Source organism: Canis aureus, chromosome 12 (assembly GCF_053574225.1).
Source record: "Canis aureus isolate CA01 chromosome 12, VMU_Caureus_v.1.0, whole genome shotgun sequence".
In the NCBI taxonomy this organism is placed as follows: domain Eukaryota; kingdom Metazoa; phylum Chordata; class Mammalia; order Carnivora; family Canidae; genus Canis; species Canis aureus.
This window is the reverse complement of record NC_135622.1, coordinates 4,317,971-4,332,148: the sequence shown is the minus strand read 5'-3', so window position 1 is coordinate 4,332,148 and position 14,178 is coordinate 4,317,971. Positions and strand designations below refer to the sequence as shown.

Here is a 14,178-nt window from a genome sequence, read left to right as displayed (position 1 = left end):
GCTTAGGGGCTGCCCTCGGCGCCGCCTGAGGGGGCCTTCGCGCTGCCTGGACAGGTTCGACCCGGCCGCACAGCCTCCTCTCCTCCCTCTTGCAAAAGCAAGACCAAAAAAAAAAAAAAAAAAATGCCAGCAGGCCTCCGTTCTTCTTGTGAGTCCCAGTAGTCCTTCTTAGGGTATGCCTTCCTGCTTCTCCGACGCTCAGGATCCTACCAATCCCACAGCAATCTAAGGACTCGGGTGAGCTGCCCGGAACATGCCTGTTCAGAAATAGAAAAGGGGGCGGGGAAGACGCATTGGGAAGAGGGGAGGGAGGAGAGGGTGAGGGGAGGAGCCTACGGGGGGGAGGAGGGGCCAATCTTCCCGAGGCTGGGAAACCCGGCCAGTAGTGGGACCTACCGGGTGAGGGCCGGGGTTCCGGGCCTCAAGCGGAGAGCGGCCGGCCTGTTGGCGGGTCCGGGCGCCCTGTTGGGAAAGAAGTATAGACACATTGGGTACTTCCAGAAGTACCTGAACATGCAAATTATATGCGAATAAGTCCGTTTGTGTGAGCAACTGCGTTACCGGAACTGCTATCAGTGGCTCTCCCCTACTCCGCCAGACTCTTAGTAACTTCGGCCGTGGGATGGACGCAGGGGGCCCAGCGGGGACTGGAGAGAGAAGAGGGGGGTGGGGAAGACAGTCACCCTAGCCACCCTTTTCCTATTCATCTTGAAGGACGCTGTCACGATAACGCCCCTCCTCGCTGCACGAATGGCGGAGTCCAACCGCGTCAATCTGCCGCCGTTAGTGGCCGACTCGAGGCCGTGGTTCTGCCTCCGAGGTCACCGCCTGCCCGGGTAGTCCTTGGCCTCCAGCCTCCGGACGTTGACCCCTCCAGGGAGGGGCGGACGGGCCAGGTTGGGAGAGGTGAGTGATCGTAACCCCTGCTTCCCAGCAAAACCAGACCACGTGCAAATAAACAAAAACACGCCTTGCAAATGGACCTCAGGCTTTGGCTGTGTGTATTTGTCTGTGGTACTGATGGGGAGCTCTTCCTCAGAGCCTCAGTCCCCACCCTCAGCGGCCTTACTTAGACTTTTGAGGCTAGCCCAGATCGTGGATGCCGCCTTCCTGCCATTTAGAGGCCGATTCATTTGGGAGGACGGAAGTCACCTCTTTGAACCTTAGTTTCTATGTCTGCAAAGTGGACCCAAGAATATTAACACCTTATAGGGTTGTGAAGATTAGAGTACAGATTACCACCATAGTACTACATTACTGATATTGGGACAATAATATAGGATGATGAAAGCAAAGGGTTCAGTGTTTCTGGGTTTAATGGGGAGGCAGCATTGAATGACTGGGTTAACCAGGAAGTTCAAGAAGAAATAAAAAAAAAAAAAATGTGGAAGCAAATGGGAAGGCCGAATAAAAAATAGTAGTTTGAAAGTACCTATGTAAAATATGCAGTGTGTACAAAAATGGAACAAATGGAGGAGTACCCAATTGTTGAAGGAATATAGTATGATTAATACAGAAGGCCCAGCCACTCAGTATATGGCAAATGAATGAATGGAAGACTTCTCAAAAATACTGTAAGCCAGGTATTAGAAGAGATATTGGGCACGATCCACCAGATCAAGAAAGAAGAGAGAGCATTCTGAAGACTAAAAATTAGTATGTTTAAGAATAGAAATGGGAATTTGCTCAAATTATGAGAGGGCAAGCTGGTAAACTAGGTTAAAGTTGGAGTACAGTAATGAAAGATGAGCAAAGAAAGAGGCCAAGAGTGCCAAAGATAGTTTGAATTTGTCACCACTGGTCTGCAGCGGGGAATCACCAGTCCACCTGTTGGGTCCTGTAACTCTTGGCCAGCTCCCACTCAGCTGTCAGGCAAGGGTCAAGAGGTGATGATCCTGCTTGAGCCTAGAGTTTAAAGTGTCACACATCCCTCCCTTCCAGGGGTAGGATTCTCAAGGGCCTTAACGCCTTTTTTTTTTTTTTTTTTTTTTTAAGATTTTATTTATTTATTTAGGGGAGAGAGAGAGAGAGAGAGAGAATAAGGAGGGAGGGCAGAGGGAGAAACCGACTCCCTGCTGAGCACAGAGCTCGGCATGGGGCTGGATCCCAGGATCCCAAAACCATGACCCCAGTGGAAGTCAGACTGTTAAGCCTGAGCCACCCAGGTGCCCCCTTAAGGCTGGTTTTTGAAACATTGTGAAAAGGGATGTGAATGCCCTAAGATTTGTTTTCCAACAACAAAACAAGATTTCAAGAACATTTCTTTTCAAACTTCAAGTGGAAACTTTTTTTTATAGCTACAGGCAGTTATTAAGTCCTTTATTTTATTATTTTTTAGGGGGGAGGGAGGTGATGGAGTGGGAGAGGGAGAGAGAAAATCTTAAGCAGGCTCCATCCATAGTGCAGAGCCCCATATGGGCCTGATCTCACAACCCTGAGGTTGTGACCTGAGCTGAAATCAAGAGTCAGACGCTTAACCAGCTGAACCACTCAGGTGCCCCTATTAAGACCTTTATTAACCAAGTGAGACCTCCTTCCCTGCCCTCACCCCACAAATACAATATTAAGCGGGAGAGTGTTGAGTTTTCTGTGTTTACAGCTCTTAAGGGCTCAAGCGTGAATTTCTTTGCATTTCTGTATGACTTGGTCTTTCTGACTTTTTCTGGAGGTGTTTTTTGTTTGTTTTTTGCTTTTTTGGTTACTCTGTTTGTAAGAGTCTCCAAACCTCTCTAGTCTGAACTCAAGTCAGGAGAGGACTCATCTTGTTTCCTAGCCATATCCTTAGTTTCTACCACACAGAGAAAAAATTATGTTTGTTGATATAGCAACAGAGGAAATGCAGAAGCAGATATGAAAAAAAAAAAAAAAGAAGCAGATATGAGAATCGAGTCAGGCATTAAAGGGATTTCCAGAAATGTAAAACAATGCAACTGTCTTACTGATTTTTAGGTTGTTGTTGTTTGGGAAAGGTTATTTTTTTATGAATTAATAAATTAAAAATATTAAGTAAATATTTTCACTAGTTTTTCTTCTTTCTATTTGCTTTTTAAGATTTATTATTTATTTTTTTTTTAAAGATTTTTATTTATCTGACAGAAAGTGAGTGCACAAGCAGTGGGAGCAACAGGTGGAGGGAGAGGGAGAAGTAGGCTTCCCGCTGAGCAGGGAGTCCAATGTTGGGCTCAGGGCTCGATGATGTGTGGCTTGATGATGTGGGGCTCAATGTAGGGCTTGATCCCAGGACCCTGGGATAATGACCTGAGTCAAAGGCAGATGTTTAACCGATTGAACCACCCAGGCACCCCACTTTTCTCTTCTTCTTGACCTCAGTTGTCAAATTATAAAATGGAATGCTAATCCCATATTAAAAGTATGACATTAGGGCAGCCCGGGTGTTTAACGCCGCCTTCAGCGGGTGTGATCCTGGAGTCCCGGGATAGAGTCCCACGTTGGTCTCCCTGCATGGAGCTTGCTTCTCCCTCTGCCTGTGTCTCTCCCTCTCTCCCTTTCTCTTTCTCTCCCTGTCTCTCTCTGTGTCTCTTGTGAATAAATAAAATCTTTAAAAAATATGACATTTATGACAGTCTTTAAAATTCCTCACCACACTGAACCTATTTTTACTTATTTTTTAAAGATTTTATATATTTATTTTAGACAGTGAGAACATGGGAGAGGACAGAGGGAATGGGACAAGCAGACTGCACTGAGTATAGAGCCTAATGTGGGGCTTAACCTCAGGACCCTAAGACCATGACCTGAACTGAAATCAAGAGTCCAATGCTTAACTGACTGAGCCACACAAGTGTCCCTGGGGGTGTTTTTCAGAGAAAAGATAAGCCAGCAGTTACTGCCCAAGCCCCTGATGTGTATGAAAACAAACATTACCTCATTTATTCCTCATTACAATCCTGTGAAAGAGATATACCATTTTATGGAAACTGAGCTTCAGAATGGTTGTCATTTTTTTCAAGGTTGTTTTACTTCAACCCACAATAAGAAATACATTTTATATCATAATCACTGAAGAACACACAAATGTGTCAAAATCATAAGCGGTAAAGCTAAGATGTGAACTGAATTCATGCTCTTTCCAGCAAACAAATACGTCCTCATGAACATTTCTTAAGTAATGTGTTATATATGTATTGTGCTTAGCTTTATCTCATAGTATAGAGCCAGCAGGACAATCCTAGGCAAAGAAGGGATAGGCCTCCTGAGGAACCATAACTTGAGATGAAACAGACAGATATATAATAACATTAGTCCACCTGTTTAGTATATGGATCAATGTGGTATTTGCTTTCATTTCTGAAGAAAGTTGCTTATTATCCACAAAAATAAACAAGTTCATTTATTTGGGGCCATAAACTAGACATGTAGAGCTTGTCTTGGTTTAATAGAAATGATTATTTAAAAAGTAAGTTATAAATTATTTTCAACTTAGGGCTAAAATGAAAAAAAATATGACACTTGGTGGATGAGGAAATAGACATTACAAGAGGGAAAATATAAAAACTGCAGTAATGGGTATTTCCAGCAGCCTGGGTAAGAGGGTTCTCCCATTAAAATACAAGTAAATCCTGGATAAATAACAACAGACATAATGTTTAGCACTTTGCTGGGCTCATTAGAAAGTAAGAGAAACCATGAAAGGAAGGAAATGACATTAAGCTGAAAAGTGTATGAAAGACGAGCAACATGCAGCAGGAGCAGCAGGTTTCCTCACAGACAAATGCCAATATGGGTATTATGAACAGAGGCTAAGAGAGGGGAGAAAACTGGGGATGTCCAGACTGAAGTGAGGCTCCTGAGGGGCTAACACAGGCCCAGGTCAGGAGAATCATTTGGCTCCTGGCAGAAGCAATTGCAAATCTTCTCTGGAGGAGAGTACCCCCAACTAAGGCTCTCTGGCTTCCCATAGATTAAGTTGAACAAAATATGAGCTCAAAACCCCCAAACTGAAAACATACAAAGAAACAAGCTATCACAGGCAAGAGTGAGCAGAAAACAAAACATTTAGATATGGAGCAAAAGTTACAGAAATATATAAAATAACGGGATCTGAGTGGCTCAGCAATTTAGCGCCTGCCTTTGACCCAGGGCGTGATCCTGGAGTCCTGGGATCGAGTCCCACGTCGGGCTCCCGGCATGGAGCCTGTTTCTCCCTCTGCCTGTGTCTCTGCCTCTCTCTCTCTATGTCTATCATAAATAAAAATCTTTAAAATAAAAAAAATATATAAAATAATAATCCAGACAAATTTCAAAGACTTAGTATCAGATAACCACATCTCTGAGCACAAATGATTAAGCTGAAAATGATAAAATTTAAAATATCCAGACATTTGGAAATCCATAAAACTTTTCCAAATGATTTATAAGTTTAAAAAGCCATAAAGGTAAATATTCTTAGGACTAAGGTATAATTAAAATACAACCAAAAAATTGGGGGAATGTAGAGAAACGGTTCTTAAAAACTTACAGCAGAAAAAACAGAGCTTGAAAATTAGATAAATGTCAAGATGTTATGGAATAACATAAAATTAAATCTAAAAGTAGAAGAATCCTGGATATTCAGAATTAATGAAATGGAAAACAACACATGAGAGAGAAGATCGACAAAGCCCAAAATAGTAGCTGATCACAGACAAGTAAAATAGCAAATTTCTGGAGCAACTGAAGTGGAAATAAGATAAAGGAGGAAAGACTATCCACTGGAAGAAAGACAGTCTCTTCAATAAATGGTGCTGGGAAAATTGGACATCCACATGCAGAAGAATGAAACTAGACCACTCTCTTTCACCATACACAAAGATAAACTCAAAATGGATGAAAGATCTAAATGTGAGACAAGATTCCATCAAAATCCTAGAGAAGAACACAGGCAACACCCTTTTTGAACTCGGCCACAGCAACTTCTTGCAAGATACATCCACGAAGGCAAAAGAAACAAAAGCAAACATGAACTATTGGGACTTCATCAAGATAAGAAGCTTTTGCACAGCAAAGGATACAGTCAACAAAACTAAAAGACAACCTACAGAATGGGAGAAGATATTTGCAAATGACGTATCAGATAAAGGGCTAGTTTCCAAGATCTATAAAGAACTTATTAAACTCAACACCAAAGAAACAAACAATCCAATCATGAAATGGGCAAAAGACATGAAGAGAAATCTCACAGAGGAAGACATAGACATGGCCAACATGCACATGAGAAAATGCTCTGCATCACTTGCAATCAGGGAAATACAAATCAAAACCACAATGAGATCCCACCTCACACCAGTGAGAATGGGGAAAATTAACAAGGCAAGAAACCACAAATGTTGGAGAGGATGCGGAGAGAAGGGAACCCTCTTACACTGTTGGTGGGAATGTGAACTGGTGCAGCCACTCTGGAAAACTGTGTGGAGGTTCCTCAAAGAGTTTAAAATAGACCTGCCCTACGACCCAGCAATTGCACTGTTGGGGATTTACCCCAAAGATGCAATGAAACGCCAGGACACCTGCACCCCGATGTTCATAGCAGCAATGTCCACAATAGCCAAACTGTGGAAGGAGCCTCGGTGTCCATCGAAAGATGAATGGATAAAGAAGATGTGGTTTATGTATACAATGGAATATTCCTCAGCCATTAGAAACGACAAATACCCACCATTTGCTTCAACGTGGATGGAACTGGAGGGTATTATGCTGAGTGAAGTAAGTCAATCGGAGAAGGACAAACATTATATGGTCTCATTCATTTGGGGAATATGAATAATAGTGAAAGGGAATATAAGGGAAGGGAGAAGAAATGTGTGGGAAATATCAGAAAGGGAGACAGAACATAAAGACTCCTAACTCTGGGAAACGAACTAGGGGTGATGGAAGGAGAGGAGGGTGGGAGGTGGGGGTGAATGGGTGACAGGCACTGAGGGGGGCACTTGACGGGATGAGCACTGGGTGTTATTCTGTATGTTGGTAAATTGAACACCAATAAAAAATAAATTTATTTAAAAAAAAAGACATGAAATGCACAAAATCCTAGAAAAACACCCTAAATTGACTCAGAAAGAAAATCCAAACAGCCTATAATTATTAAAGAAACTGAATCAGTGGTTACAATTCTAAAAAATTTTACCAGATGTCTTATGTTGTTCTGTGTTTGCTTTATATGTTAGAATGCCAGGTAAAAATGGTTCAAATTGAGTTTTACCAAACCTTCAAGGGACAGCTCATTTCAATCTGAGGTCAACTCTTCCAGAGAATAAGAGGGAACATTCCCCAACTCAGAGGGTGTACAGACCAAATGAACAATCTTAGAAACCTTTTTAGAAATGTTACTTTTAAAAAAAGGCACTAACCGGTTCAAGAATGTTCACAGCAGCATTGTTTGCAATAGCAAAAAATTGGAAACAACCCAAATGCCCATTAATAGGCAAACGCATAAATAACTTGTGGCTTACGTACTTGATGGAATGGTATCGGTGAAAATGAACGAATTATAGCTACTTACAGCATAGATGAATCTTAGAAATAATGTTAAGTGAAAAAAAGGTAAACTGCAGGGGACTATTAGAGCATAAAATTTTTGTAAAGCTAAAACAATTGAACAATAATTTTCAAAGATATTATACATATATGGTTAAATATATACACACATATATTTGTGTGTGTGTGTCAGGTGATAAACACAAAATTAAGGACAGTGGTTACCTCCAGGGGAGAGGCAGTAGGAGAGGAATGGGCAGAAACACAAGAAACTCAATGGTATTTCTAAGGTTTTAATGTATAAGTTTGGGTGATAGGTCAAAGGTATTCATTTAACATTATGTTTCATAATTTATTCATGTTAAATATATTCTTTATAGATACCAAATATTACATATAATTTTTAAAAATCTGCTGTGGTGGAAACAAATGAAGTCTCCCTGAAAGAAAATCTGTTTCCTTGGCAGAACCAAGATTCCCTGACAGAAGCTACTCTTATGCAGAAGACAAAGTAGGTCCTCAGTAAATACTGGTTGGTTTACTCCTTTTCCAAAGGATAACATCTGGATTCCCTTCTTACTGGTGCTCGCTGATGTGCAGAGCTACCTCCTGCCATACACCTAAACTAAACCCCACAATCCTGGCTAAAGCCTGAAAAGTGTATGACAAGAGACTGACACCTGGTGGATACAGAATGGATTTAATAAAATGACTAGGAAGTAAATCTTCCACTCCACTTGCTCAAAGTGGCAGTAGGGTCAGGGACAGGGAGGCAGAATGAGAAAACGACCATTCAGAAACAGGAAAGGGAAGGCTCCCCATCTCTGAAATGTAGGGATTGTCATCTAAATGAGACTAAAGAGATAGTCCCTAAAGGAGAGTGACTTCCCTCTCGTTCCTTCTGAGCCTACAAGAGGAAAGAGGTTACAGCTGCAGTAAGGAAAAATGCAAGATGGTGAGAGAAAAAGGAAACAGGTGTAGCTGATCCCAACCTAGCCAGCCAAAACCACATATACTTCCTAGTGTTGGCCAGGTGTCAGCAACCTCCCCAGGAACTGCCCAAATCAGTTCCTATTTGGAGACCTATACGATTCTAAGGAGGCTGATCCCAGCCTTTCCCTGATGCAAATGAGCAAATTAGCATACATCATCCTTCTGGCCACAGTAATTGGTTAGGGGTCGGCATGTGACCCAGGCTGGCCTAATCAGAGTTAATCTTAAGGCATGCTAGGATTCCTGGCATAAAGACGCCCCTCCGCCCTCCCTTTCTGGTTGATTGTAAAGGAGAAAATGTATAATTCCAGGAGTTCTGGCAGCCACTAGGTGGCCCAGATTTAAGATGATTCTACAGAAGGTAGCAAGGGGGAAAATCAATCAGGTTTTAGAGACACACTGAGCTACTGCATCAGCTTTTCCTGGAGCCAGTACTACCTCTGGACCTTCCAGTATGTGAGCCAGTAAGTCTTTAAGCCAGTCTGAGTTAGGTGCTTTTTTTTTTTTTTCTTTTAACGACTTAAAACCAACAGAATCCTAGCCTATACATTCATCATACTTACTCCATTCCTAATCTTCCCACAGGATAGCATAGAGGTCCAGGTTAGACAGTGGCAACAGATTTGTCAATGACTCTAAAGCCAAGGTTACTGAGCTGGAAAGGTCAGAGGCAGGAGCCAGATACTGTGTAGGAAAACAGGGTGCATCAGCTGTCTGTACATGAGAATGAATTCCTTAGGAAAAGAAGAGCCAAACAAGAAGCAAGTGCAGAGAAGGGCCCCTGCTAGGCAGGTAGAGCTAACATGAGTATAAACACTCTTCCGCACATACTTATCACGGGGGAGCTGCTTTGGGGTCTTTCCCTACGTGGAATAAGGAACTTGGAAGCACATACCCCTTTAAGTCTTTATTACCCTGTGCTGCAGTATCTACCTCTTCCTTTACCAAGTGAAGAGACTCCTGGCTTCTACTGCCCTTGATGACACTCACTTTTGAGGTGACCACAGGCATTTTATCTTCTGCTTCTTTGGCATGTTGGGCACTGGGGCCCCTTCCCCCTTTGGACACAGTGCCATCCTCCTGACCCTGGACAAGCACCATCCCCTTCTCAGCCTGTCCCAGTGGCCCTGGCCTCCCTGACCGTCCAGCTGAGCTGCTCCCCCCTCCAGAGGCCCATGTCTCCCGCGGTAACCGTGAGGATGGGGCAGAGTCCATGGCAGCTGCTGATTTGTCAGGGGGAGAGTTCCTTTCCCTACTTCCACCTAATTTTTTTCGAGGGCGCCCCCGTTTCCTTTTGGCATCGCTTCCTGTATCCTCTATATCCTGCTTTGCTGCTTTAGCCAGTGGATCCTTCCCAATGGCCTCACACACAGGTACTTCAGCTGTCCTCTTGACACCCTTGTCATGGGGTCCCGGGTCACCACCTATGCCTAATTCCCTGTTCTCTGTGACCCGCGGCTGAGCGAGCACCCCAGGCAGGGCTTGCCCAGGCCCGGGTCCGGGTCCAGATCCAGGTCCAGGCAAAGCAGGAACAGTCGGTAAGATCATGTTAATGAAGGGCATAGCTGCCTGGGGTCCCCCAGCCCTACTGGGCAGAGGCAGTGTAGCCACTTTCAGAGGGCCCGAAGAAAGCTTGGGGGCCAGGATGGGTGGAGAGACTCGAATTGGCGAGATAAGTGAGCGAGGGGCCCGAGGAAGGAGCAGAGGCAGCCGGGCCACCAGGGCATTAACCTGTGGGTTATTGGCTGCTGGGGCTGGGCTCTCCACTACACTCTTCTTCCGCTCACTGCGTGCAGCGGGGCCAGCCCCAGCCCGGGGTTCCATCTCCTTAAGAGGCTAAAAGGTAAAAAGAGGACATAATAAGTGGGAAGACTGGACATCGGAGCAAATACAGACGCGGGAGGGTGAGAAAATATGGGAAAAGGGATACTAAGCCCCCAGCCCAGGGCAGCAAGGTCTGGGCAACAACTTCCTTACCTGGGCTGGTCTCTCTGGTTTCTTCTGGGCTCCACCTTCTAGGCTCTCTACACCATTCTTGGATTTAGATGACCGCTCCCGAGGGGCATGTTCGTCGTCTTCTGCAGAGGTGCCAGAAAATGCAGTGAGGCAAAGGTGAGGAGGAAACAATGGACAAGGGAGGTGACTCTGAGAAGGAGGAAGAAGTCAGTTGTAAGGCATGTTCTTATGTCCTACAAGGGTCACTAGGACTAGAAGACAAATGTAAGGTGTCTCTGTCCTAGTAGGTGGGAGGGCCTATGACATGGAGAGTGGCTGACAGCTGCTTGGGAACAAGAGAGGGTCCACCCACCAGCAAGCCCCATCGCCTTGAGCACATGGGCATGTGCAGATCGGGCAGAGATGAGATGCTGCTGCAGCAGGAAGCGGGCGACCTCAACGATGGAACTGAAGGACCGTTTCAGGATTCGTTCTGCCCAGTCACAGGTCAGAGCACAGGCAGCCTCCACCAGCTCATCCCGAGGTGCTGGGGTTACTTCTGGGCCCATTTCTGGCTGCGGTGGGGAAGGACATGCCCAATCACACTCCAAACTAAAGGACCCTTGGCCCCTTTCAGACACGAATGTCAACTGTGGCAAGACCAGACTGGAGATGGGAGTAACTCATCCCAGAAACCCACAAATTCTCTTCATCCTCTGCTTAAGCCACAGGGAAGGTAGAAGGGCATATCCTATATACCTAGAAGCTACGTGCAGAAATGACCTTGGCTGTGTCAGCCCTCAACCTTGGAGAAAAGAATGCAATTGGAGGGTTGGTTGTAACTTACACTGTCAGAACCCTTCAGGTCAAGTCCAGGCAAGGGTGGCATAGATACCAAGGTCTTCCTTCGTATCCCACTGTAGCAATATCTGAGGCAAGTTAAAGAGCAGCCAACAGTGGGGATCTCCAAGCCCCATGGGAAGATTAGGCTGTTTCCACTCCTGGCCCTCCACACCCTAAGTTTTCCTCCCCGGGCCCTCCCACCACAACCTCTCCACTCAAGGATACTTGGACTGGCCCCGGCCACCAAGCCTTCGGGCCTTGATATCAGGGAAGATCTCTCTGATGATTTTGCCAAAGTTGGCTGTGCTGAGTGGGCGGCAACAGGCGAGGCTCTCACAGTACTTCCTGAGTGAGTGGGGGAGGGCAGAGTGGGAAGACACTCAGAGAAGGAGGTCATGGTTAGATTCGGAGGGTCCCTAGCATTAGGTTTGGGAAACCCTTTAAGCAGTCAGGCTCTATCAATGCAGGGAGCTCTCCAGGGGCGAGGGCGTAGTCCTATGGCCACCAACCCACCCACGCCCCAATTCACCCACCGATAGGCATCATAAACACTTTGCTTTGGCAAACAGGTGTCAGTATGCTCTTCTAGGTGGTTGCGGATCCATCTATAGGCATACATGTACTCCTCATTGCTGAGTGTACTTGGCTCTGAGCTGCAATAGAAGTAAAAGGGACAAGCCTTACCAAGATTGGAATAGTTGTGGTTCTATCCAGGCTACCACTTCAGCAGTGCTGGACCAAATCACTTCACCCAGAATCCACCTTTTCCTGGCAAACCAGGGCAGGACAGGGACCATTCTTCTCACCAAGGACCGCTGTTATGAGTATTCCTATTCACCCAGCCCCATCCCAGTGAGCCTTCCTTTAAGAACCAGAACTCTGAGATCTTAAACTCTAGCACCAAACTTACCTTTTGTCTCCAGTACTGGGCCCTGAGGGGAGCTGAAGATAGAGATACAGCTTGTCGTTGTCTGAGAATTTCTGTATGTCTTGCTGAGGTAGGGAGAACAGAGGCAGGAGAAAAAAATAAGGCCAAGAAGTACACAAGGTAGGATTTTCTGATCCTTCGCCAAGAGTCTGGCTGCCTTAGAGACAGACTGAAAAAGGACCTCAGAAGTGATTTGGGGCTGGGTGTTCGCTGTGCTCTGAGGAACGCCCTTGTGAGCTACCACAGTGAGAGGGGGAGTGGAGAGGATCGGCTTTGATATTATTCTCATTGGGCATCTACACAACAGGTCACAGAGAGATAAGGTAAGGTGCTCAAGGTCAAACTGGCAACAAGTTGCAAAGCCACTTATGTTCTGACAGGAAAGACAACACTGCGTCTCCCACATAAACATGTCAGTTATGCCTAACTTCATCATCCTCACTCTCCACCAATTCCACCTCTCTATTGCCCTCCTTTGGAAAATACTTACCAGGATTCCCTCGACTTTGTTCTGCACGGCCTTGCTGTGGAGAAGAGGAGAAAGCTGGAGGTCACACACAAGATTTTCTCTGGTGTCTTATTGTTAGGAAAAGTAAGAGGGATGAGATGCAGAACGCGGGGAGGGGGGTGATCAGGCAACAACTGCTATGAGATAAAGAACCTCCCTCCTGGTGCTCAGAGGCACTTGCTCAGGGAGAGGCAGTTCATCCACAAAGGAAGTGAAGTGCTACAGCTCCGGAGCAAGATTCGGAGGTGGTGATGAGTACTTACGAAATGGTACCTCGGAGCCTCTGAAGAAGGGTGGTGGGTTCTCCCGCCTCAGCACTACCTGAGGGGGCCCTTCCCCCAGTCTTCGGGCTCTTGGCATTGGGTTCATCTTCTGCCATCCCCGCATGAGGGCTAGAGTCAAGAGGAGACCAGGCAGGAAGAGTTAACCTCCCTTCCCCTGGCCCGGGGGGCACACCTTATTTCCCTACCCAGAAACAAACAGAAACAGAGAGAAAGCCTCTGAATTTCCTCAGGGGTCTTTTTCTCACCGCTTGCCTTCTCCAAAAATTAGAAATTACCCCATTACTTCTCCAGGCCCACATCTACCCAAAGAGATCTCTGCCATCTCCATTCTGTCTGTCCCACCTTTCTGCCGGCTTCTAAATGTGGAAAACTGTAAAGGAAGAGATAGGGGGACTGGGAATGGATGTTGAAAATGTCCATTTCTGCCTCTGACCCAGTACTGCCCTCCTCCCCGGAAAGAAAACAAAAACAATAACCACCACAACACAAAGTTCTCCGTTTCTCTAAGCTAGTCCTCACGCCTGAATTCTCCTGGGGGGGGGGTCAGAAAGGATACGAATATATTCTGCCCTTGCAGCCTTGGAAAAACCCGGGCCCAGGTGCCCATCACTGAATGTGGCCACGGCTCCCCCGTGGTCCCCCTCCCCACGCCGCCGGGCCGGGGCCCTACGTCATCTCCCTAACCTCCCATCCCCAGGGCACCCCACCTCCTCCCTTCCCCCTGCTTCAATCCCGCGTCGCCGAGGGGCGGGGGTACAGGGCGGCGAACTCCCGGGCTGGGCGGAGGAAGCCCGGTTGGGGGAACGGGGTCCCACATTCGGGGCACGTGCACACGGGTGAAGGAGCTGTTGGAAATATAGCCAAAATCTCCTCCTGCTCTCCTCCCAACTCACAGTACCTCCCTCTGCCCCCCCACCCCCCGATCCGTCGCCTCCCAACACAAGCAACAATCAAGGTAAGGGAGAAAGAGAAACTACCTCGTAGCCACCTTCACTCGAGCCCAGCCCCACGGTCCTGGCCCAGCGGGCTAGAGCGCTACTTTATTTTCTTTTTTCTGAATGGCTGGAGCGGTCCCGATCTGCCCAGATACTCCGGCGACCTGCTCTCTCATTGGTCGTTGCTGCCACCCGGAGACAGAAGGCGCCGGGCTCGCCCCGGCGGCACCTAAAGTCTGCCTGGTAACAGATTCTGATTGGTCAATAGGGGAGGGAAAA

At 46.3% G+C, this 14,178-nt stretch overlaps 1 protein-coding gene and 2 long non-coding RNA genes across 14 annotated transcripts; 1 reads left to right on the top strand and 2 right to left on the bottom strand.

Moving 5' to 3' along the window:
- Positions 1–183: 183 nt before the first annotated feature.
- On the bottom strand, positions 184–1,130 carry LOC144280372 (uncharacterized). The gene is made up of 3 exons (XR_013348785.1): positions 562–1,130; positions 397–462; positions 184–257 (listed from the first exon to the last, which is right to left on the bottom strand). It is a non-coding gene; the product is annotated as an uncharacterized LOC144280372 (long non-coding RNA).
- LOC144280373 (uncharacterized) lies at positions 358–11,931 on the top strand. Of its 2 annotated transcripts, none has more exons than XR_013348787.1 (2): positions 358–10,578; positions 10,710–11,931. It is a non-coding gene; the product is annotated as an uncharacterized LOC144280373 (long non-coding RNA). The 2 variants fall into 2 exon arrangements; XR_013348786.1 differs by having other exon boundaries at positions 10,707–11,931.
- On the bottom strand, positions 7,751–14,092 carry RFX5 (regulatory factor X5). 11 transcript variants are annotated; one of them, XM_077842290.1, is made up of 11 exons: positions 13,942–14,081; positions 13,210–13,334; positions 12,944–13,072; positions 12,663–12,696; positions 12,155–12,237; positions 11,778–11,897; positions 11,470–11,589; positions 11,249–11,330; positions 10,775–10,976; positions 10,444–10,544; positions 7,751–10,302 (listed from the first exon to the last, which is right to left on the bottom strand). In XM_077842290.1, exons 3-11 carry the CDS (start codon positions 13,057–13,059, stop codon positions 9,301–9,303), a joined length of 1,860 nt encoding a protein of 619 aa, XP_077698416.1. In that variant the 5' UTR covers positions 13,060–13,072; positions 13,210–13,334; positions 13,942–14,081; the 3' UTR covers positions 7,751–9,300. The 11 variants fall into 11 exon arrangements, with proteins under 11 accessions (XP_077698416.1, XP_077698409.1, XP_077698417.1 ...); XM_077842283.1 differs by having other exon boundaries at positions 13,240–13,334; XM_077842291.1 differs by having other exon boundaries at positions 13,268–13,334.
- Positions 14,093–14,178: the final 86 nt, after the last annotated feature.